The sequence below is a fragment of the Coloeus monedula genome (genome assembly GCF_965178545.1).
Source record: "Coloeus monedula genome assembly, chromosome: W".
NCBI classification, from domain to species: Eukaryota; Metazoa; Chordata; class Aves; order Passeriformes; family Corvidae; genus Coloeus; species Coloeus monedula.
This window is the reverse complement of record NC_138821.1, coordinates 24,959,306-24,985,144: the sequence shown is the minus strand read 5'-3', so window position 1 is coordinate 24,985,144 and position 25,839 is coordinate 24,959,306. Positions and strand designations below refer to the sequence as shown.

The following is a 25,839-nucleotide window of genomic DNA, read 5'->3' as shown; positions in this document are numbered from 1 at the left end:
GTAATTTAGGATTGGGAGCCACCCAGGGGGAGGTAACCTAGACCGCAGTGATCTCTTCTGGTGACTGACATTTGATGGTTTCAGCCCGAGAGCAGGCTGAGCCACCCCAACATCTCCCCCTTCTTTATTACATTGAAATGAGGGGAAAGGCTTAAGGGATTTCAAAACCAAACACTTAAAAATGGGAAGGGCTAATAAAATTAACAACTCCATAAAGAAACCCCCATACAATGTCCTTGATAATTGAAGGAATCCGGCTACTGGAGCTCCCAGTGTACAGGAGGAGCTGCAGCAGCAGGTGGGACAGCAGCATGTAGGATGTCATCATGCAGTTATGGGAGATAACTTTAGGAACAGTGTAACATAAATAAAATTAATACAAATACAATTAACTTAAATAACAATGGCTCCCTTGGACTCCCCCTCTTTCAAAACAAAGGGCCACTTAGGGGAGAGAAACACAGAGAAGGTGGGAAGGGGAATGTTTGTCTTTGCAGCCTGGGAGGAGAATTTCTTGTTTATTCAGGAGGTCTTGTTTCTCCTCCTTTTCCAGGCTGTTGCTACTGCGTTTTCAGGCTGCTTTGGTTTTGATGTCTTTGTTAAGAAAGGTTTGATCCACTTTCCAGGGATCCATTTAGGTCCTTCTGGGGTGGAAACACACCTGTAGCCTCTACCCTGGGTGACCAGGGGGTACGGGCCATGTATCTGTAAAGTGTCAGGGTCCTTTATTAGGACCTCAGGTCTCTCAGTCAGTTTATGTTTAGCAGAGTTTGTGAAGTGTCTCAGGATGGGAGGATCAGGTTCCTCATAGGAACAGTTTAAAAAGTTCAATGTGAACAATGCTTTGGACAGTCTTATGGTGGGGGCAGCGATCTCATTGCCACCCTTTTGTTGTTCAAGCAGTCTTTTTAGTGTCTGATGTTTCCTCTCCACGATGGCTTGGCCTGTGGGCGAGTGAGGGATGCCAGTGATGTGATCCACACCCCACTCACTCATGAATCTGTTCAACTCTGCAGAGGTGTACGCAGGGCCATTGTCAGTTTTTAATTTATTTGGTGTCCCCAACACAGCAAAGGCCTGTACCAGGTGGTTGATGACATCTTTGGCCCTCTCCCCACGGTGAGCTGAGGCAAAGGTTGCACCAGAAAAAGTATCCACAGAAACGTGAATATATTTCTGGCAGCCAAATTGGGGGAAGTGGGTGACATCTGTTTGCCATACCTCACAACTGCCTAGGCCTCGGGGGTTAACCCCCTGACCTAGTGATGGAAGCTGATGTTTTTGGCAGTTGGGGCACGTCACCACAATGGCTTTTGCCTGGTCTCTAGTGAGGTGGAACATTCGGATGAGAGCTGGAGCATTTTGATGGAACATTGCATGGCTCAGCTGGGCTTGCTGGAATCTGTTAGGCAGATTCGCTAGCTCAATGGGCATAGCTAGGGCATCTGCTCTCCTGTTCCCTTCGGCAATAAATCCTGGCAGGTTAGTGTGTGACCTCACATGCATTACGTAAAAGGGTTGCTTTCGGTGGGAGACAATTTGGATTAGCTTCGAAAGCAATTTATAGGTTTTTGGATTTGCCACCTCTCTGAGTGATGCTCTTTCTGCTCTGGACACCACTCCTGCTACATATGCAGAATCTGTTACCAAATTAAAAAGTTCGTTGAACCGCTCAAATGCCCTGACCACTGCGGCAAGCTCTGCAACCTGCAGTGATCCTTCGACCACCTGCACATCAGACTCCCACTTCTGAGTGCAAGGATTCCTCCAAACGATGACAGACTTGTAAGATGCCCCAGAACCATCCGTAAAGATTGTCAGGGCATTGAGGGGTTCACGACTCTGAATTTCTTTTGGAATTAGTTTAAAGGCCGAATTGAACAATTTGTGTTTCGGGTTGTGAGCCGATATTTGTCCCGAATAACTATCAAAGGCAAATTGGAGATGATTGTTGTTTTGAAGGAGATGGTCCAGTGCATTGGTTGTCAGTGGCAAGTAAACACATGTGAAATCACACCCCGCAAGGGTACGGAGGCGAGACCTAGCCTTTATCACCAACTGAGCCATGAGCTCCTGTGGCGTGGTAATACTTTTGGACGGCTGGTACAAGAGGAAAACCCACTCAATAATCAGAAGGGGATCCCTCTGCACCTTGTCCCACTGGAAAACCAGCCCATGGAGGTATGGCATTTTCCCCAACACTATAAACTGAAAGGGCAGACCTGGGGCATAACGATGGGCTTGGCGAGATGACAGCGCCTCCTGGACTTTGATGAGGGAGTTTCTTGCCTCTTCTGTCAACTGCCTCGGGGATTTGAGATCCTCGTTCCCACAAAGCAGGTTGAACAGAGGGGCAAGGTCCTCAGTCGTCAGTCCCAGGAGCTGCCTCACCCAGTTGATGGACCCGCAGAGTTGATGGAGTTCCTGCAGAGTCCTGGGGTTATCACTGATCTTTAACGGTTAGGGCACCACTGTCTGCTCCTCAATTTTGAGTCCTAGGTATTTAAAAGGTGAGGTCTTCTGGACCTTTTCGGGATGGATTTCGAATCCATCAGCCTCTAAAGCCCTTGATTACCTCCCCCAGAGTCCAGTCCAGGTACTGCTGTGTGGGCGCACACACCAAAACATCGTCCATGTTGTGTAGGATCACAGCTCTAGCTGCCTTTTTCCGGACAGGGGACAGAATGCGAGCGGCATACCACTGGCAGATGGTGGGCGAGTTTTTCATGCCTTGCGGCAGAACTTGCCAGTGGTAGCGCTGCATGGGAGCCTCTCGGTTGAGGGAAGGCACCGAGAAGGCAAACCGGGGTGCATCGTCCGGATGCAGGGGGATATGGAAGAAGCAGTCCTTGATGTCTATGACTGCTACCTTCCACTGCCTAGGGAGCATAGAGGGTGATGGCATTCCAGGCTGCAGGGGTCCCACGTCCTCAATGACCTCGTTAATTTTCTGCAGGTCGTGAAGGAGTCTCCACTTGTCTGTCCCCGGCTTCCGGATCACAAAGACCGGGGAGTTCCAAGCGCTGTTGGAAGGCTCAATGTTCCCCTTCCCCAGCTGCTCCTCCACGAGTGCAGTGAGCGCTCTCAATTGGTGTGTTTTTAAAGGCCACTGATCCACCCAGACCCTTTTATTAGTGAGCCAATTCAATTTCTGGGTGGGGCGCTCCGCAGTGGCCCCTACTAAAAATCCCGGGGTTGAGATGGGATCTCAACCCGGGCTCCCCACTGGGACATGAGATCCCTGCCCCACAATGTAAACCCAGAGTCAATGACAAATGGACGGACTGTTGCAATCCGCCCCTCTGGACCCTCAATCTGGACAAGCGTCCTGCTTCTCTGGGCAGCCACGGATCCTCCCACACCCATAACAATACCTTCCGCTGGTTGTAACCCCCAATGTGACGGCCAGTTGTTGGAGGCAATGACCATCACGTCTGCCCCCGTGTCCATCATCCCTGCTAGGCTGATGTCCAAGCCCTGGCATGAAATCTTGCAGCTTAGCATCGGCTTGTCCTCCCCTACCACCTCAGCCCAGAAGACAGATGGGTTGTAGTTTTCTGGTGAACTTCTGGGCATGAGGATGGCCTGGGCGAGAACCTGGCCAGCTGCAAGGAAGAAAGGCGGGTGAATACATTGGATGTTAATTGTAAAGAGTCCTTGTGATCCTACTTGGACGATCTCTGGTGTTATTGAGATCTCTGGTGGTGTACGCGTGGTGTCTCCTATTATAAACAAGCAGCAGTCTTTCAGTCCTTTGCAGCTCACGAGGACCCGTTGAGGTGTGATGGAGTCCATCCTGGTTGCAGTGGCTGCAGTCACAGTTTTTCTGGTTGCGGCTTCTTTATTTATGTCATCACGCGGGGTCGCAGATCCGTGCTGGGTCCTCAGTTTCCCGGCTGTACCTCCATGGGAGTGGGCGATGGTACTTGCCCTGGGGAAACAGCTCGGGAACTTTGATTAATTGGGGCTGGAGCTCTGCAGTTCCAGGCCACATGTCCTGGCTTGCCACATCTGTGACAAGTCCAGGTTCTGTTTGTCATCCTCTTGTCCTGAGGTGCCGTTGCCTCAGCGGCACCTGCAACTCCTACCACATTCCCCCTCGTTTTTAAATTTGGTTGGCCAATTGGAACTAAGGTTGTGCAGTGTCGAATCATCTGCTTTAACGTTGGTGGAGGATCAAGTGGAAGGGTCATAATCACTCTCTTACAAGGTTCATTTGCATTAGCTTTAGCTATTTGAGTGATTACGCTTTCTCTAATTCTTGTATCTTCCACTTGCTTCTCCACCACTAATTTTAATTTGTCAATAAAGTCAATAAATGGTTCATTTGGGAGTTGCCGAATTTCAGTAAAATTTAGTAGAGGCGCCGATTTAGGGGGCATCATTAAAAATGCTTGCTCCGCCGCATGTTTAACAGCACTTAAGATCGGCTCTGGGGTGTTTCGGGCCGGTCTTGTGGCTTGGCAAGCAACCCCTCACCGGTAAGGTGGTCCATGGAAACCCCTGCGTTATTAGGGTCTTGCAACAGGATTGGGAGGACCTCTCTTAGTTGCTTTCTCCACCCATCATCCCACAACTCGAATTCGGCTGGAGAAAGCAAGCAGGAAAAAATGCTTTGGAGGTCTGCTGGGACCAACATTGTATTAGTGAGGGTGGCCTGCAGGAGCTTCCAGAAATATGGACTCTCCCTCCCAAACTCCTTCTGGGCTTTACGAAGTTCTTTGAGCCCAGCAGGGTCAAAGGGTTTCCAGGTGGGGTTGCCACCAGCTCAGTTATAAGTAACCGGAGTGGCGAAGGGACCAGAGGAGGCTCCCGGTTCCGGGTTCAATATGGCGTCGGTTCCGGTTTCCACAGCGTGGGAACCGGAAGACGAGGCGTGGGAACCAGAAGGCTCCCCCCGGTAGGCGGGGGCTGAGGACAAAGAGGAGTGGTCACAGGAAGGGCGGGGACTCCCGACGCAGGGGGTGGGACCCGGCGCGAAGGAGGAGCTCACAGACATCACGTTAGGAGGGGGCGGGGCCAGGACAGGGCGAGGAGGAGGAGGGGCAAGAGGATTTTGGGAAGAAGAAGGAGAAAAGGCGGGCTGTGCCATGCGGTCTCCTCCATTTTGGGGGAGTGCAGGAACAGCAGGGAAAGGGGACAAAACAGTGGACGAAGAAAAGCCTTCACCGTCATTTTCAGGGCAATAAAACTGGGAACCGCTTTTTGGGAAAACAACCGGGGAAGAGGGCATAGGAGAGCGGGTTTGGGTAGAAGCCGAAACAGCCTGGCCAGAGCTACTTCGGCAGGGCGGCTGAGAGGATCGAGGAGTCAGGGAGACGGTGGCAGCCCTGTGCCTCTGGGCATTTTACAACTCCCGGTCTTTTCAGCAACGGGGTAGTGGGATGAGGAATGTGAGGGGGGGAAAGAAGGACTTGGGAAGAACTGGGGAGAATTCGGGGCTTTTCTTTAATTTTTCGATTAGCTTTGTGTATATCTCTCAAAGCCCAGAGCATGCAGAGAAACCTCTCTCCGGAGGAATCTCCCCTTTGGTTTAATTCTATTATTTTGTCCCCCACAAATTGCCAAAACGTGGCTGACTTCAAATTAGCAGGGGACATCTGAGGAAAATAAAAGAACAGCCACTTAACAAACCTTTTCAAAAACCCTTTTGATAACTTTAATCCACAATTCTTCAGGGATTCCCCAACTTGGACATAGACCTCCTGCTGAGGCTGAGAAAGCTTAGCTCCCATCTTAAACCTCAGCCTCTACTTCACCCACCACCGGCAAAAAGGAGAAATTGAAAATAATTTTCCAGGGGCCAGGAATCACAAGAATACTCACAAGAAGACACAGGCTTCCAGTCCTGGAAACAAAAAGGCACGGTGGGGTCCTCCGGTACAGGCTGCTCTCCTGGCAGGAGTTGGCAGCCTCCTCTCGGAGCGCGGCTTTTAAAACAGAGCGCGCTGCCGTGAGAGGCGTCGGCGTCTCCGAATTGCTGACACTCGCAGCCTCCTGGCAGCGAGGACGATGCAGGAACGCACGTGTGTGTCGTCTCTGTTCGGTGCGCCAACCTAACGCAACCGGGGGCTTGTCACCACAAGCCCCGGCGTGCCCTCGGGCAGAGGGGACGCAGCGTTAGCCTCCACAGCATCCTCGCTGGACGGCTCAGTGGAATCAGCATGAGATGGGTGCGTGCACTGGCTCCTCCTCAGAGGAAGCACGTCGGGCAGCCGATGATCAGGCTCGCGTTAGCCCGGAGGCAAAGAAGGTGGGAGGGGCTTCTGGTGTGAGTTCCAACAGGTTTATTTGCAGGAGGGACCAGGGACCAGCAAAAAGCGCCGAGGAGACGCAGGCTAGTCCCCTTTATGGGGGGGGGGGGGGGGGGAGTAGAGTAAGGCAGGGAAAGGGAAAACAACCAATGGGGTACAAGCAGAGGGGAGGATACAATTTTTCAGAACAAATGGGGAAAACAGGGAGGCAGGAGTCATAACAGGGAACCAATTAATAACTACAAAAGGGAGAACTTTCTGGAACAGAGGGAGGTAATTTAGGATTGGGAGCCACCCAGGGGGAGGTAACCTAGACCGCAGTGATCTCTTCTGGTGACTGACATTTGATGGTTTCAGCCCGAGAGCAGGCTGAGCCACCCCAACAACAGCTTACTGAAAATAAAAGTTACTTTTAACAAAAGCTAAAAATGTTCCTGAACCGAGGAGGGAGCTGGCAGCGGAAAAGCCTCTTGTGTAGGAGCTGCCGCCAATGAAGCTGTGGCAGGAGAGGCATTCTGCAGAGCAGCTGCTGTGGGGGAGGCTCCCTGGGCCGTTTCGGTCGCAGTAGTACAGCAGGCAGCAACCGAGGGACCGCGACATCGCTCCACTCATCTGCAGACAAAGGTGGACAAAGTGGATCTGTGGGAGCAAAGGGGGAAAGGCAGCCTGCACAGGACTCACGACTCACTTCGGCTCGCACCCCGCTACACAGTTCACTGCCAGTTTCAGCTGTGTCTGTTGCCGTGGAGCCATTTGCCCCTCCTTTCTGCTCTTTCACCCTGCTCAGACCCTCCGCATCTGCAGAGTTCTGCCGTTGCGAGTCCCACTTTTTTTTACAGCTTTCAAGGTTTCCAGCACCACCCTCCGAGTAATCATCAAATTTTTGGCAGTCTCATTCACACTAAATGCATTTGCAGAGGTAGCTTCTATACTTTATCTCTTGCACCATAGGAGCAGAGCCTTCAACAGGTGCCTGTCTTATTTAATACCCTGTTTAGCTAGCAATGATGTCTAAATATTTACAATAGATCTCTCTTCCTTAGATACTTGGGATCCCATTTTTATCCTCTCAGCAGCTCACCTTTCAAACAGGTTGAATAAGTAGTAGCAGCCCGGGCTTATCACAGCTTTACCGCCGTTTTCATCTGCTGAGGTGTCCGTCTCCAGCCACTAGACTGTGGCTTGGCTGCGTGATACAGCTGTAGAGTTGGCGTATCACGTCATAGTCACCAGATGTCACAGTTGAGACAGACGCAACACTCACAGATCACACACACCAACTCTGTTCAGAAGGTAAAAAGCATCTTTAGTTCTACAAAGCCTCTTTTATGCAGTTTCTTGGTACTCGTGCTGTGTCCCCATTGGCTTCTACGTTAACACCCTACAAAACTACTAGTTACTTGCAACTAACACCCATCTAAAACAATCTAAAGCAAATATCAGCCTCCCTAGACCAGCTGTGCTTTCTATATCTGTTGTTTATGGTTTCTCGCTTCTGTTGATGCTATAATTCTCACAGATACAAACTGAATTCTCAAGGGTACAAAGTGATTGCATCCAAGTCAAGCTCTGTGAAACTTTCAGAGCAGCTTGTCGGTTTCCACACAGACCCACTGAAAGAGACAGCAAGAGGCAGAGCCTGCAGCAGGAAGCACAAGAGATTTAAGCAGGCAAAAATAATCAGTCCAGCTGACTGCAATGAATGAGCATATATATTCCTAGTAGGCAGGCACACAGCAGCAGCAGCATGGTGGTCACCTGGCAAAAAGCAGTGTCCTCTGCTTCTCCTGATCTTCTAGCATCTGGAAAACCAATGGAGACATACAGACAGAGCTCCTATTCAAGGATGCAACCATGCAGGTTTCTGGCTGTGGGATGTCTGAAGGGATATTCCTAGAGATGGAAAGTGATTGCAAGCAAGACTGTAGGAGCTGTGACCAGATTGATGAACTGCTCTGCTTCGTGGCTGAGCTTCAGGAGGAGTTGAGCAGCAGACTGAGTATTCAAGAGTCTGAGGGAGATTCATCAATGGAGCTGTACTCTGCCAACTAGGATGTACAGAAGCCAACTCAACATGGCCACTATGGGGGCAGGTCCAGGATCTGCTTTGTGCCAGAAGGAAGGCAGTATCACAAGGGATAAGGAAAGGTAGAAGAAAGTTACAGCACGGAGCAGTAAGAGAAAGTAACCTCCTTACACTCTAAGTTACTCTCTCACATACCGGTATAGAACAGGTACAAAGCCATGGGTATGGTAAATGAAGCTCATAATGAGAAAGAGGAGGAACCTGTGCAAGCAGTTTTGTCAAGGTCAGAGAGACCAAGCCCTCGCAACAAAACCTGTATTAAGACCAGCGCCAAGAAGAAACAACATCAAATTATGGTCAGTGATTCCCTCCTGTGTGGAGCAGAAGCACTTGTTCGCAGACCAGACGCTCTTTCCAGGGAAGCTTGCTGCCTCCCTGAGACCTGAATTAGGGATGTTGCCAAAAGATTGAAGAGTAATTCAACCTTCAGACTACTATCCATTCCTGCTCTTTCAACAATGTACAAACAATGTCACAAAAAAAAAAGTAAAGTAAATCAAAAGAGACTTTAGAGCCCAGGGAAGAATGCTAAAAAGTTCATGTACTAGTTTGAAAACAAACCAGTGGGAGGCACCAAGTCAGAATAACAATTTAATGGGGAAATTAAAGAAAAGGAAAAACTAAAAGAAAATACTGGTTCAAATTGACAGAGTCAAGATACAACCTGACATCCTGTTAGTCAGGGTGGTGGTAGCAGTCTGGTAGAATGGTGGCTGCAGTCCTCTGAAGTGGTGATCCTGTAGAAAAAGGGTCTGCTCTTCCTCAGGTCCAGTGGTGGCTGTGTAGCTCCTGTCTTCTGGAAATCCAGTGGAAGGGTTGTCTCTGGTGTTCAGCATCTCAGATTATATCCAGGATGGAATGCTTGGTTCCTCCCTCGGTGGAGCATCTCACAATGGGGTAATGAGTCATGAGGCAAAGTGTTGATTAGGCTCATTAACAGAAGATAGTCCGGAGGGAGTTATCTCTGAGTCATTCATCAGGACAATGATGGGCCATTAACAGAAAGATAGTCTGGGGGGAGGAGGCAAGGAAAACACTGCCCCACCTGATTTCAACAGCTCATGAGGATGGTAATAGAATACACTGCAACCCAGGACAGTTCAGGAGCACAGGTAGTGTTTTCCTCAATCCTTCCAGTAATGGAAAGAGACTTTGGAAGAGCAGGCAAGCCCAGGATATCAATACCTGGCTCCAGGACTGGTGCCTGTACCAAAACTTTGGGGTTTTAAACCATTGAAGACAATGTATGCTGGGGCCTGATGGGATCCACCTGTCCTAAATGGGACAAATGGGTCTGTGAGCTTAAGCTGCTGGCACTAATCGAGAGAATTTTTAAACTAGAATCAATGTGGGAAGGAGATACCTACTGCAGTCCTGTTGGTAAGCCAAAGATGGGCATAAAAAGGTTGAGAGTCTGTGGGTAAAAATCAAGGACCGGGCCAACAAAGGACACCTGGTATTGGGGGTCTATTAGATGCCAACTGATCAGGGGGATCCTGTCGACAAGGCCTTCTTATTTCAGCTACAAGAAGCATCGCGCTCGCAAGCTCTCATCCTGATGGGGGATTTCAGATTTCAACCACCCAGACTGGGAAAGCAATACAGCTGTCTGTAAGCAATCCAGGAGACTCCTGGAGTGTGTAGCGGACAACTTCCTGGTCCAGGTATTAGACAAACCAACCAGAGGTGAGGCATTACTGGACCTGATGCTCACCACTGCAGATGAGCCCATTAAAGAGGTTAAGACTGGAGGCAGCCTGGGCTGTAGCGACCACGCCCTGGTTGAGTTTGTGATCTCAAGGAGCGTGAGCCTGGCAAGGACCAAAGTCAAGGCCCTGAACTTTGCAAGACAGAGCTTCCAGTTGTTTAAGGAGTTGGTGAATGAGGTACCCTGGGTAACTGTCCTTAAGGACAGAGGGGCTGACCAGAACTCGCAACTCTTTAAGGCTACTTTACTTAAGAGTGCAAGAACTCCCTATCCCAGTCTTTAGGAAATTGAGCAAGGCAGGGTGGAAACGGGCATGGCTGGGCAAGGATCTGTTCCTCAAACTGAGGAGTTAGAAGGAAATGCACAGCCAGTGGGAGCAAGGACAGGTGACCTGGGTAGAGGAAAGAGACAGGGTTTGGATGAGTAGGAATGGGGTCAGGAAAGCTAAGGCAAAAATGGAATGGAACTTAGCAAGGGAGGTGAAGAATAACAAGAAGGGGTTCTAAAAGTACATAGGTCAGAAAACAAAGGCCAAGGAGAGTGTACACACCACCCCCAATAAATGAGAAGGGAGAACTGGTTGCAAATGATAGTTCTTCACCTCAGTCTTCACTGGCAGCCAGGTTTCTCCTGTGTCTCAAGTCCCTGAACCTCTAAGTGGGGGTTGGAGTAGCAAAGGCCCTCCCACTGTAAGCAAAGAGCAGGTTTGAGACCACTTGATGAAGCTGAATAGCCACAAGTTTATGGGGCCTGATGAGATGCATCGCAGGGTCATGAGGGACCTGGCTGATGTTCTTGCCAAGCCACTCTCCATCATTTTTGAAAAGTCGTGGCAGTCAGGCAAAGTCCCCAGTGACTGGAAAAAGGGAACCATCGCTCCCATTTTTAAAGAGGGGAGAAAGGAAGATCTGGGGAACTGCAGACCTGCGAGCCTCACCTCTGGGTGTGCCTGGGAAGATCATGGAGCAGATCCTCATGGAAGCAATGTTAAGGCACATGCAAGGCAAGGAGGGCATCCAAGACAGCCAGCATGGCTTCACTAAGGGCAAATCGTACCTGACCAATCTGGTGACCTTCTATGATGGAGTGACTGCAATGGTTGACAAGGGAAGACCAAGCAATGTCATCTACCTAGAATTCTGTAAGACCTTTGACACGGTCCTACACGGCATCCTTATCTCCCAATTGTAGAGACAGGAATTTGAAGGGTGAACTACTTGGTAGATAAGGAATTGGTTGGCTGGATGGATGCAGCCAGAGAGTTGTGGTCAATGGCTCTATGTCCAGGTGGAGGCTGGTGACAAGTGGTGCCCCTCAGCTCTGTCTTTGGACCGGGGCTCTTCAATATCTTCATCAATGACACAGACAGTGAGATCGAGCTCACGCTCAGCAAGTTTGCAGATTACACGAAGCTGAGTGCTGCAGTTGACCCAACAGAAGGATGGGATGCCATCCAGGGAGACCTGGACATGAGCCAACAGTGTGCACTCACAGCCCAGAAGGCCAACGACATCCCAGGCTGCATCAAGAGAGGTGTGGCCAGCAGGTCGAGGGAGGGGATTTACCCCCTATACTCTGCCTTCATGAGACCCCACTTGGAGTACTGTGTTGTAGTGGTTTGGTCCAAGATACTCATTACTGTTTATCTTCTGTGAGATAAGAATTAGGAGAAACGCAAAGCAGGCACCAAACTTGAAAGAATATAAAGAAGTTTATTAACAGACCTAAAAGAAGAAAAAAAATTATACCACACCTTCAGAACTCTTCTCCTACCCCCACCTTCCTCCCTTCTCCCACCGACAATGTAAAAAGACAACACTTAAGATGTTCAGTCTGTTTACCACTTCCATAATAACCTTGTTCAGTCCATTTAGAAAGAGAAGTCTCTTCTTGCTCGTGCTATGAAAACATTATCACAACGAGACACCTGCCCACTTCCAAATAACTCTGTTCAGTCCATTTAGGAAGAGGTCTCTCTGCTTGCATGTGAGTCCCATCCCCCGACTTGCAGCTTTTCCCACAACTGCTTTTGAGGGTCCACTCTTGAAGTTTTTTGGGGTATAATTTTAAGGTTGAGCCGTTCAGAAATAAAAGTCCTCTTCATCCATCTCTGGGAGCATTTCATCTCTAAGAACAGAGGCCCTTCTCCTTCCCTGGGAGCAAAGGGTCTTCCTCATCTTCATCTTTAGGACTATCTCTGGAAGCATCTCTAGGAACTGAGGTTTTCTCCTTTCCCGTTTGGAGCAAAAGTCCTCATCTGGTCCATCTCTCCCTGTCCAAACTTCTCATGAAATTATAGCTGTGTCAGCATCTGCCTATCTCAGCGCAGGTGCTTTTGCTTACAAGTTGAACACTCCACCCCTCATATCTTCATGAAATTACAACGGGATACTCTGATATATCATAGCTTCACAACAGAATTTCAGCTTTAAGCATCTCCTCTTTCTCTTCCCTCAGGTTTTCAGCTCTTCACAGCACTAAAAGGGTTAATCTCACCTCGGTCTTGCAGCTGGAATGTGGCTTATCTAAGTGGAGGGGGGGGGAGCTGAGCCACTCCGGCTGCCCACAGCAAGGCAGTGGGGGGGGGGGGGGGGGGGGGGGGGGGGGTTCCCCAGGTGGAACAGGGCCCATCGACTCCAGGATGGCTGTGGCCTGGCCCGAGCAGGGCCTGAGCAGGGCCCACTTGCCTCTGCACGGGGCCCGCAGCCACCTGTCCCAGCACCGGAAACGAGAGAGAGCTTGGGGGGGAGTTTGTCTATTCTTAAGTGTGTATCACAGAGGTGGTCACAATTTTAAGTGGCTTAAAGAATTGTCCATATTCAAACTGGCCAGCTGATAGGTTCTATCAGGTCCCAGAGGAAGCTGTAAGCACCCCTTAGCAAGGACATCCTTTCCGGGACTATGCTTGCTAACCCATGACACAGGTCCACATCTTTCTTGTGCTGAGGACCTCAGACTTGGACACGTCATAGGTTAGCAAGCATAGTCCTGGAAAGGATGTCCTTGCTAAGGGGTGCTTACAGCTTCCTCTGGGACCTGATAGAACCTATCAGCTGGCCAGTTTGAATATGGACAATTCTTTAAGCCACTTAAAATTGTGACCGCCTCTGTGATACACACTTAAGAATAGACAAACTCCCCCCCAAGCTCTCTCTCGTTTCCGGTGCTGGGACAGGTGGCTGCAGGCCCCGTGCAGAGGCAAGTGGGCCCTGCTCAGGCCCTGCTCGGGCCAGGCTGGGCCAGGCCACAGCCATCCTGGAGTCGATGGGCCCTGTTCCACCCACGGAACCCCCCCACAGCCTGGCTATGTGCAGACGGGCGGCTCCCCCTCTCCAGTCTGGCCAAGATTCAGCTAAGGCTGCACTGCTGTCCTGCAGAGGTCATGTGACCAACAGTGATAAGCAACATTCCAGCTGCAAGGCCTAGGTGAGATTAACCCTTTTTAGTGCTATGAAGAGCTGAAAACCTGAGGGAAGAGAAAGAGGAGATGCTTAAAGCTGAAATTCTGTTGTAAAACTATGATATATCAGAGTACCCATTGTAATTTCATGAAGGCATGGGGGGTGGAGCGTTCAACTTGTACTCATGAGCAAAAGCACCTGCGCTGAGATAGGCAGATGCTGACACAGCTATAATTTCATGAGAAGTTTGGACAGGGAGAGATGGACCAGATGAGGACTTTTGCTCCAAACGGGAAAGGAGAAAACCTCAGTTCCTAGAGATGCTTCCAGAGATAGTCCTAAAGATGAAGATGAGGAAGACCCTTTGCTCCCAGGGAAGGAGAAGGGCCTCTGTTCTTAGAGATGAAATGCTCCCAGAGATGGGTGAAGAGAACTTTTATTTCTGAACGGCTCAACCTTAAAATTATACCCCAAAAACTTCAAGAGTGGACCCTCGAAAGCAGTTGTGGGAGAAGCTGCAAGTCGGGGGGAAGGGACGCGAATGCGAGCACAGAACCAACCTGGGAGGCTGTCTCGTTGTGATAATGTTTTCATAGCACGAGCAAGAAGAGACTTCTCTTTCTAAATGGACTGAACAAGGTTATTATGGAAGTGAGAAAAAGACTGAACATCTCAAGGGTTGTCTTTTTACATTGTCAGTGGGAGAAGGGAGGAAGGTGGGGGGAGGAGAAGAGTTCAGAAGGTGTGGTATGATTTTTTTTTCTTCTTTTAGGTCTGTTAATAAACTTCTTTATATTCCTTCAAGTTTGGGGCTTGCTTTGCGTTTCTCCTAATTCTTATCTCACAGAAGATAAACAGTAATAAGTATATTAGACCAAACCACTACACTAAATTGGTGTTTCTGTCCGGTTACAAACCAAACCTGCTACAATCTATTAGAGCGGGTCCAGAGGAGGCCACGAAGATGATCCGAAGGCTGGAGCACCTCTCCTATGAAGACAGGCTGAGAGTGCTGGGATTGTTCAGTATGGAGAAGAGAAGGCTCAGGGGAGACCTCATTGAGGCCTTCCAGTACTTGAAGGGGGCTTCTAAAAAAGAGAGAGCAAGTTTTTACATGGGTAGATAGTGATAGGACAAGGGGGAACAGTTTTAAACTGACAGAGGGCAGGTTTAGATTAGATGTTAGGAAGAAATTCTTTACTCAGAGGGTGGTGAGGCACTGGAACAGGTTGCCCAGAGAGGCTGTGGATGCCCCATACCTGGAAGTGTTCAAGGCCAGGTTGGATGGGGCCCTGAGTAATCTGATCGAGTGACTGACATCCCTGTCCATGGCAGGGGGGTTGGAACTAGATGATCTTTATGGTCCCTTCCAACCCAAACCATTCTGTGATTCTGTGGTAATCTGTGCTTGAAACCTTGTTCGAGTTCTGGGTTGTGATGGGGCAATGAACCAAGTAAATTGATGTCAGGGATAGCTTGGACATCTAGTGAAATTAGTGTGCAATTGTATAAGTCTGTAAGAATACTTGCCAGGATCTTCAGGGGATGGGCAGGGGGGCTGCGGAGGTGGCTTCTGTGACAAGGCACCAGAAGCTGCTCCCATGTCAGACAGAGCCAATTACAGCTGGCTCCAAGACAGACCTGCCACTGGCCAAAGTCGAGCCAATCAGCAGTGCTGGTGGAGCCTCTGTGGTAAAATATTTAAGAAAGGGTAAAAAGCACTGTGCGGCAGCTGTGAGGGAAGAGTGAGAAAAATGCGAGAGGAACAACCTTGCAGACACCAAGGTCAGTGAAGAAGCAGGGAGATGAGTTACTCCAGGCTCTGGAGCAGATGTTCCCCTGCAGCCTGTGGTGGACCACATCAGAGCAGCCCTGCAGCCTGTGGAGGGCCAGGCACCGGAACAGGCTCCTGGCAGGAACTGCAGCCTGTGGAGAAATAGCCTATGTGGGAGCAGGTTTTTATGGCAGAATCTGTGGCCAATGGGTGACCCATGAGAGAGCTGTCTGTTCCTGAAGGACTGTACCCTGTGGAAAAGGACCCATGTTGGAGCAGTTTTGTGAAGGACTGAATCCTGTGTGAGGGACCCCCCCACTCTGGAGCAGGGGAAGAGTGTGAGGAAGAATTAGTGTCAGAGATGAAGTGTTTTGAACTGACTGCGACCCCTTATTCCCCATCTGCCTGCACTTCTTGCAGGGGAAGGAGGTACAAGAATCATGAGTGAAATTGAGCCTGGGAAGGGTGGAGGGGGAATGTGGTTTTAGTTTTGTCTTTGTTCTTTACTATCTTACACTATTTTTATTTGCAATAAATTAATTTTCCCCATGTAAGAGTCTGTTTTGCCCCTGACAATAACTGGTAAGCAATCTCCATGTCTTTATCTTGGCCCATGAGCTTTTCCATTTTATTTCCTCTCCATGTCCTGTTGAGGAAGGGGAGAGTGAGAGAACCTGGTGGGCACTTGGTGTCCAGCCAAGGTCAACCTGCCACACCTGATCAATTATTTTGGTGCTTAGCAGCCTTGAAATGCTGTGAAATATATACTAATGAGAGGTTACTGGAGGAGCTTTAGTCATGGCCTTGAATTTTGAGAGACTTGGACCAGTATAGGGACTCATGTGAGACTGCTGGAAATTAATAAGAAGCACTAGTGACTTTCAGCTTCACCTGTGTTTGTGTTTATGAGCCTAGTTGTCTCACTTCTTCTGTAAGTCAATGCACAGTCTACTATTTCTGAGTGAGGAAGGTGAAATTCTGAACGGTGACAGTTGCATTGTTTTTCAGTTCCTAGAGTGATTGTGGGAAAAGATGCTTGTTACACATTGTATTGGGTCTGACTGAGGTAAAGCTTGCAGCCCTCCCAGTGCTGTGCTTTGCATTAGTAGCTGGAAGGGTGCTGATAACAGAGCAGTGTTTTGGCTACTGCTGAGCAGCGCTGCCCCTCTGACATTCCTTCCCCCCATCAAAGGGCATGGGAGTGGGCAAGATCCTGGGAGGGAACACAACCAGGCCAGCTGACCCAAATCAACCAAAGGGATATTCCATACCATATGACGTCAGCTCAGATATATAAGCTGAGAGAGAGAGGAGGAAGGGGGTGGGGGGCATTCCTGAGCTTCCAATGTTTGCTTTCTGGAGCAACCGTTACACGTGCTGAAGCCCTGCTTCCCGGGAAGTGCCTGAACATCGCTGCTAATGGGAAGTAGAGATTGACCTCTTTTTTTTTCCCCCTTTAGCTTTTGCATGTGCAAATCTCTGCTTATTCTTTTTCTTTTACTGTAATAAAACTGCTTTATCTCACCCTGCTGCCTGTTCTCCATCTTACTCTCTCCCCTGTCCCAAAGGGAAAGGGAGTGATAGAGCAACTTAGTGGGCACCTGGCACCCAGCCAGGGTCAACCCACTACAGACATAAACTTTAAAATGCTGAATGGGCACAAACATCGGTATGCTGTCCTGGCAAAGGACAGAAAGCATTGCAATAGGTCTATTAAAGAACAGGGATGTACATATCTAGTACTCTCTATAGAAATTATACTTTTTGACAGAACAGCAAAGAAGTTCAGAGCAGATTTCCCAGTTTTGGTTGATTTACCAAAATATGAATATCGATCTAATATCGATATCCAACTGAGACGGACAAAAACTCTCTAACAGTTTAGAGTTAGAAAGTGTATGTTTTATTTGGTGCCAGGCACTGCGTGGGATAGCTCCCTATGACACAGGGCCCTGATACAAGCAAACATGACACTTCTTATTTCCAAATATTATGAATATCCAAAATACAAATGCATATTCATAACATTAACACCTCCCATTCTCCGCTTCGTATGGAAATGAGCTTAAATGTCATTAAGCATGAGTAGTGTGTCCTGAATTGAGTCGGTGGTCTTGAATTGGGTCAGTGGTCCTAAAAAAGATGAAGTAACTAATCTTCCTCATTTTGACCTTTTTGCCTTTCTGAACTTTAACAATCCTAATTACTTTAGTGACCTTTAAGTTTCTTCTTGCATGACTTTTGGACGGGTTCCCACAAAAGGAGGAAATTGGTGATTGTCCTTGCTCTCTACACCAACTTTATCAATGTTTCTACTCCTCGTTCTAAGCACAGCTAAGCAAACATGCAAATGACAGATCATCAGTTATTTGGTAATCAGTTACTAACATCTTAAAACCCATTTCAGGTCCAGCTCTATTTTAATTAATTCTTGCTGGGCCCAAATTCCTTCCTATTCTAACTAATTTTAACATAGCTAGCCTATACCTAAAATCTTTATGTTTCTTCTAAATCTATGTTTCATGGTGTTTCTGAAAAAGAACTGCTGGCAGCGAGCCCCAGACTCTACATACTAAGCTGAGGATGCTTTATGATTTGTATTATGTGGAAGCATATGGTTTTCTCACTGTTCCTGCCATTTTCAAGGAGTTAACTAGGCAAATAAGGTAATACAATTTCCCAGGAAAATCATATTAAGAACTTATGTTACTTCTGTTTAAGTTCCCATGGTGTAAGTTCATCTCAGCTGCTTATAAGGGCACAAGATCAAAACCCTCCAGCTACCTTTTGCAAAAATGTGAGCTGCTTACATGAAGTTAAGCTTTAAAATGCCAAGTTTGAGGTTTGGATAGATTGACTATATTGTAGCTTGAGGCTTTACTATTAGAAGTTGATTCATTTAGCCAGAGATTAGCTCCCCATATTGTTAAACACTGGTTCAGCTATGGCACCAATATCAACATATGAAGTGCTGGTGTCACCGAATCATTTTAAATTACAGTATTTAACACAGATTTGCTGTGAGAGCACAGTGCATCTACAGTGATTTTACCTGTAATACAAGCTCACCTATGGTAAAAACAAGGATGGGGAGAAAAGTGATGGTTCACCAGCACCATCAGACTTAGTTTTCTAACATTCAGGAAGAGCAATGTTGTTTGCTAGTATAAAAATCATGTAGTCTGTTTATTGTTTTGGAAGTTGAGTGTTGCAGCGGGGATACTGCAACACGATGCACCAAACAAGGAGTCCCATGGAAGAGAAATATATACGGACAGATTCTTGGTAGATGTTTCAGAGATGTTTATTTCTCCAGCCGCGTGGCCGGGCTCTGCCGAGGAACTCTCTAGTCACGGGACCTGAGGGTCCTTGCCCACGCAGGGGAACACAAACCAACCAATGGGGACGAGGCTGACCAGGGGCTAGGAAACCCTGTGCCTCCCCTCAGGGCCCCTCTCCCAGGGCTACATAGCGGGGGGAGGGACCCCAACATTTCACCCGTTTATTTTTAACAAAAAGAGATTTAAAACTTAACATTGAAAACAACTGGATAAACATAACAAGAACAGTTTTAAAACAATACAAGCCACCCTCCTGAGTCTTTAAATGTCCAAACAGATTCTCTGGAACATCTTAAGGCTGACAGAAGGGAGACAGGACTCTGAGCATGCTTTGTGGGGAAACTGAGGCAGGAGAGCGTTTAATTTCTTCCCTCCCCCTTTTCATCCCCCACTTGGCACTGGAAAGGGATTTTTGGGGAAACAGTTGGCAAAGGTATGGTTTTGTGAGGGAAACCATGGATGAAAAAATGGATTGGGAATACACTGGGGGTAATAGGACATAGGGTAAAAGGGAAAGGTGTGATTAGGAAAGGGAGACTGTAGGGGGGGCCTACAATGGAGATATTGTCTAACATGATTACGATTTTTAGCATATATACTGCCTTTTACAGGAACACCATCAGGCCCAGTGACCTGCGATGCTTGTAACCCTTTTCTACCTAGTACAATTTTGAATTCTACCACCTCTCCATCTCCCAAGCTTGGGATGCATTTTTCAGGGTTATTCTTTTTAATAGCAGTTCTATGCACGAATATGTCTTGCTGGTTGTCACATCTTGTTATAAAACCATAATTCTGTTTAACATTATACCATTTTACTATTCCTAAAACCTTGACTACTATGATCTTTTCCTTTTTCCGAGTGGCTACTGTTTTCTGTCTCGCTGCGTCTTTGCTTTCTCTTTCGCTCGCTCCCGTGTTGGAATTGCTGGAGCTGCTGGGGCTGCCGGGGCCGCCGGAGCTGCTCGTGCCTGCGCGGTCTTCCCGGGGTTGAGTTCGGGGCTGCGCGGGCCGGGCTGGGCCGTGCCACTCAGTTCTCCGTGCGTCGCCTCCTCTGGTAGCAGCTTCGCTGCCGATGCCAGGCGCTGCACCCACGTCTCGGCCGGGCCCCTGAGTGATGACCCCCCCGCGCCCTGCTCCAGCACGCGTTTTGGCTGGGCGCAGCTCTGCTCCACCGCCACCAGCCACCAGCTGCCGCCCACGTGCCACCCCTCTCGGTTGGGCATTCACGGGACTCGCTCCACCACACGCTGCACGGGGCCGGGCAGGCACCGCTGGGTCACGCCACTCCCGCCGCGCCTCACTCCACCGCCGACACTGCAGCTCATGTGGCTCCGTCCGCACGTGGGAACTGCCTCACTGCTGCTCGCAGAGCACTCGGTGCACGTGGCCGCGGTCACACGGTCCCTGAGCCAGGCTTCCCTTCGCCAGGACACAGCTGACATTGCTCAACAGCCTCAGAAATTAAATAATATTCATGAAAATATTCTTCCATTGGCATGTATTTTGACTCAAAAATTAATTGTGTCCAAACGGTCTTCCAAAAGTCTTTGGTAAGAATTAAATCCCAAGAAACATAGAAAAAGTTCTTAAACAACCATGCCAGGAAGTGTTTCAGTTCTTTTTGAGCTTGAATTAAGCTAAAATTTACAAATCGTTTTTCAAGAATCATTTTAAGTTTAAGATAAATGTCCATATGCGGCTCTGAGAGCCAAGAGTCTTCCCACAGTTCCTCCATAGTTTAGATATGGAATAGCAAAACAAAACCAAGAAGAGGAATCCAAAGTTTCCAGGGTTTACTCACACAAATCAGTCGCTTAGGGATCGGGGATTGTTCTGCTTGCAGTTCACCACCATTTGTTACAGCGGGGATACTGTAACACGATGTATCAAACCAGGAGGCCGTAGAAAGAAATATATACAGACAGATTCTTGATGGCTGTTTCAGAGATGTTTATTTCTCCAGCCGCATGGCCGGGCTCTGCCGAGGAACTCTTACAGTCACGGGACCGAGGGTCCTTGCCCGCGCAGGGAACACAAACCAACCAATGGGGACGAGGCTGACCAGGGGCTAGGAAACCCCGTGCCTCCCCGCATGGCCCCTCTCCCAGGGCTACATGGCAGGGGGAGGGACCCCAACAGTTGAGTCATTGAACAGCTTTATAGTAGTCATATACACTTTGTGCAAAAGGAAAATGCTTATTTTGATTAATAATTAATGATATTGACAATGATTACACACACATAAGTGTATATATATGAAGAAGTTTTATAAATAAAGTAATGAGCTATCCTGCTTGAACATAACCCTTCCTAAAATATCATCTTTTTCCAGATTTGTATTATGGTGGAGAAGCTTTCTCTGTAGAGCAGCCACAGTCCTTTACTTGTCCTTATTGTGGAAGGATGGGTTATACAGAAACATCTCTTCAAGAACATGTTGCTTCTGAACACGCAGAAACATCAACAGAGGTGGTAAGCCGCTTCAGCGTTGTTTTTAAATGACAATTAAAGTATATGAAAATTTCCAGAAAATGAGGTGGTTTTTCTCTTGACGTATGTGTTAATTTAAATGCTGACTAGGAAGGTATGTACCATACATACATACACACTATGCTGGTGTTTTCCCTTTTGACTCCTTGAACTATTAACAGTGCCTACATCATTACCTTTACCTCTCTATAGAATTTCTCACAGCACTCTCTCATCAGTCTAAGTTATGCAGCCAAGTCCCTAGATCCTTGGTGCGCAGGCCACTAAATCCTGGTGTTACAGAAAAGGTTAAACCTTTGTAAAAATAAAAACTTTTTAAAATATTGATATATTGATTTTCAATATATTGGGGTTTTTTTTATAAAGTGGCCCTTGCTTTTTCCCTCAACCCTTCCACTTGATTTTTCTGATTTCAACTGGCCATTGGTGCAGAGCAATTACACACCATATAATAGCCTACTACAACTTCTGTTCTGCTTCTGTTTTTTTCAGTAAGCTTTCTCCTCAAGTCTTTACATCTAGATGTTACCGTTGCTTGCGCCAGAAGGTCTGAAATTTTTCTGAAATACGAGGTCACTTCTTTGCTATGGAAACAATAAAATAATAAGTAACTTGGATTTTTATACTATTAGAAATAGTTTGTTCTCAACCCTCATTAGAGTGTTGAGAAACTACATGCTTGCACTGCTTTGTGTTCAGACAATTTTCTTTTCTAAAAAGTCCATAGCCCTGTTTTTAGATTTCCCTTTATGGTGCAGGTGTATGTTTTGTATTTTTTTCTAACACCCACTTCACTAATTCAACAGTTTTGTGTCTTATCAATCCTAAGTTAAATTCTTGACCAAGAAGTTTGAGTATCTTTCCAGCAGTAGGGAATATATTCATATTTGTGTGTGAACACTGTTTATGCCTGAGGAATGTATGATTACAGAAGGACATTCAGGGAGCTGTTGTCTAGTTATTTTTGTTGTAGATCCCTATAAAAATGTGCATGCTTGAAGAAAATTTTTTTGAGAACTTATGTGGGAGAAGGAGAATCTCTCTGCTAAGGGCCTTATATCAAGGAGTAGTAGAAGAATTAAAACTGGTGTAAGACCCCCAAAAACTCTCTTGACGAACCTCTTAAACGGGCTTACGGTTTTTCATGTACTCTGAGTTAGACGTATGGGAGAAATACCAACAAGATATTCTCAAGAGGTCAAAACAACAAAAAAAAACTTTACTGGCAACTTCAGAAAATCAGAGAACTTTGGCAAAAGTTTAGAGCAACATTCAATCAACATAAAGCACTTCACAAAGCATCAACTTCAGCCCATTCAACTTAGTAAACTCCAAGCCCATCTGATTTTAAGTTAGTCAAAACTCCAAGAAGAGGGAATTAGAAGAAGAAAGAGAAAGAGAGAAGAAATATAGAAAAGAACACACATAGCTGCCACTCCTGGTTCCAGTAGTGTTCAGCTGATAGAAATTCCAAGACGAGGTAGGGTCAAGACGTGTGCTTGCCTCATGCTTCGGTTTAAGTACCCTTTGGCTTTCCTGGGCCCTTCCCTCAGGTGGGACTTCTGGTCACCTGGCCACTCTGGGGCTAGATTGAGGCTCCAGGGATGGGGTGTGGAGCATTGCCTCCAGTGTGCCAGTGATTTGCAGCCACTGTGGGGCTGGGATACAGGCCCAGGGGAGGTTGGGGTGTATGGGGCAGTGCATTGCCTCACCACACCAAAGGCAAGGCCTGACCTGCTCCTTCCCCTCACAGACGCACCCAAAATGTTTTGAGCCAGCGATGTCCTCCAGTCTCTGTCTTGGGGTGACTTTATGATGTGTATCCCATATCGCTGCCTATGCCCAGAAATTAACTTTGTGCCTTTCTATGCCTCTAAACTGAGCCTGAGAGGGGGAAGGAAAAACTGAGCAAAACTTTTTCAAAGCAGTTTGCAGCTTGTTCAAGGTCACACAGAGATAGCAACATTTTTTCTCCCAGCTGCGGCAGGGGAGGGAGGAAGCACCCGGCTTGCTGCTCCCCAAGTCAGTTTTTTGGCCAGTTGTTCAGCTTCTTTTTCTCTGGAGAGACACTGAGAGTTGAATTTTTTTTTCCTTCCCTGGAATTTCGGATTTTCTCCCTTTTCTGCTGGACTGCTTCAATATTGGAACACATTGGGAGGACTTTCCACCGAGCACAGAGGGCCTGGCCCTGGGCCAAGCCCCAGCTCCGAGGAGACCAAAGGGAGGACTCTAACACTTTCCCAGGTTTTGTCTCCACAGTGAGAGATTTTATTATTTAGCATTATTTTCCTTTTCCCGTGTGTTTGTTAAATAAATAGTTTTATCTCTTTCACTTTCCTTTGAGGAAAATTTATTTTCCCCGAACCTGGTGGGGGAGGGGTGGTGACCTGCCTTCTCTCAGAGGATATATTTCTAAATTTGGCCAAACCGGTACAAGTCTCTCACAACTGGTCAACCTGTTCTGAGACTCAAAAGTGTATTGGTCTTTCCTAAAAACATATGAATTATTGGTGTATAGTTTTTCATTTTTAGATTTAAAACTGCAGTAATTATTATTTCTCCATCAAGTGATTAAGGAGAATGGTCAGAAATGTGGGACAAGTTCAGATGGATGTGGCTGGAATTATGATGATTGTTACTGTTGATACTGGGTTTCAAAAACAGGGGTTTTTTTTAGGATTACAGCTCTGAAAATGGTAAGAAATGCAATCAGATATCATCTTTGAATCAAGTTTTAGAATGAAGACATCCCTTTTTTGCTACTCAGTCACACTTAGCGGATTAATTTTGTATTTAGTAAGGCAGCAACTAGACTGAAGTGAAAGGACCGGGATGGGGTGGGTCAACCTTGGCTGGCTGTCAGGTACTCATCAAGCTGCTCTCTCTCACCTCCCTCCCGAGCAACAGGATGGGTAGAAAATATGGCAAAATGATCATTGGTCAGAATAAGGAGGGGCATTACTCAGCTCCTCGACATTGGCTGCAGCTTTCTTCAGAGCACATCCACCTGATCTGATGTGGGGTCCTTCAAGGGCTGCAAGGGGACAACCTGTGTCACCATGGTCTTCTTCACGGGCTGCAGGGGAATCTTTGCTCTACTGCCTATAGCACCTCTTCCCCCTCCTTCTCCACTGACCTTGGTGCCTGCAGGGTTATTTTTCTCATATTTCCTCACTCCTCACAGCTGCTGCTGTGCAGCTTTTTTACTTTCTTAAATATATTATTACAGAAATGCTACCACCATCACTGATTGGCTCATCTTTAGCCAGGGGCAAGTCTGTCTTGGAGCTGATTGGAACTGGCTCTGTTGGCCATGGGGACAGCTCCTGTTGTCTTCTCAAGCCAAAAAGTCTTTAATGTGTAGAGCAAAAAAGGGAGCATGGCACAGATCAGATAAACTAATATTGAGAACAGATAAGTTAATATTATGGTCAGCAGTGGTTAAACAGCTATAATAATTATATGTTCCCTCTAATATGCTCTGGTCAAATGTGTCATTATCTCAAACCCTTTGAGTCCTAGTTTGCATGCCAAAAATACTGGTCATGGTTTAATCCCAGCTGGCAACTGGCACACATAGCTGCTTGCTCACTTCTCCCCTGCACCTAGGGGGATGGGATGGGATGGGATGGGATGGGATGGGATGGGATGGAGGGGGGGGAGAGAATAAGAAGGGTAAAAGTGCAAAATCCTGTGGGTTGAGATAATAGGGAAAGCAAAATCTGCCTATGCAAGCAAAGCAAAATAAGGAATTAATTAATTCCTTCCCATTGGCAGGCAGATGTTTAGCTATCTCCAAGAAAGCAGGGCTCCATCACATGTAATGATTTCTTGGGAAGACAAACACTGTAACTCTGAACCATTCTCCTTTCTTCCCTGTATTTTTTATTGCTGAGCATGATGGCATATGGTATGGAATATCCCTTTGGTAAGTTGGGATCAGCTGTCTCAGCTGTGTCCCCTCCCAACTACTTGTACATCCCCAGTCTACCTGCTGTTGGGGCAGTGTGAGAGACAGAAAAGGACTTGATGATGTTTGATAACTGTTCAGCAATAGCTAAAACATCAGTGTGTTATCAACACTCCTTTGGTCACAAAACCAAAGCATAGCACTGTATGGGCTACTATGAAGAAATTTAACTCTATCCCAGCCAAAACCAGTATACTTGTATACATGGGGAGGTGATGGTAATTAGGGAACAGATCCAGAAACTGTCAACTGTGATGTTTGGATGTGGAAGGTATCTTTTTAGCTTTTTACCGGCTAGGCTAGTGGTTTAATGCCTTAGAAAGTCTCGAGCAGCCTAGAGAGGTAGCACAGGCAATCTATCACTTTAGTAGCTCTAAAATCGGTACCTGTATCAGCTGCAAAGCAAATACCGTCAGCAGAAGCAAAGAGGGAGAAATATAGCTCCCTGCTCGCTCAATTCCCTGCAGTTAGAAGCTTTCAAAACAAACAGACAACAAGAGATGTTCACAAGAAGGTAGCAGAGCCAAGAGAGGGCGGGGCCTCCCTCGATCGTCTCTTTTATTCGGAGAAGGGGAAAGGGGAGGACTGGGGGCGGACCCGGGGTGAGCGGCCAATCAGACACTGCTAAAGAGTTTGAGTTACATTTGGTTTTGCCTGCGCTTAGAACAAAGGAGCTCCAAGCACATGGCAGAGGCAAGTGTCTTTGGGAGGGGGAGGGGAAGCTCAGAACAGGCAGCAACATTTGGAGCCTAACTAGCTTAAGGCTTTTTAATAATATCCTGGATTTCATTCCAAGTAATATGGTGATTTGT

The 25,839-nt window shown here is 47.4% G+C and overlaps 1 protein-coding gene across 2 annotated transcripts in view; it reads left to right on the top strand.

Moving 5' to 3' along the window:
• The window catches only part of LOC309584596 (E3 ubiquitin-protein ligase KCMF1-like), a 130,512-nt gene that overhangs the window by 91,595 nt on the left and 13,078 nt on the right, over window positions 1-25,839 (top strand). Inside the window, exon 3 of one of the 2 annotated variants that reach the window (XM_082300691.1) lies at window positions 20,900-21,036. In XM_082300691.1, coding sequence (XP_082156817.1) covers window positions 20,900-21,036 — 137 coding nt within the window. Of the gene's footprint in view, window positions 1-20,899; window positions 21,040-25,839 lie in introns of both variants that reach the window. The other variant, XM_082300690.1, reaches the window with a different exon arrangement.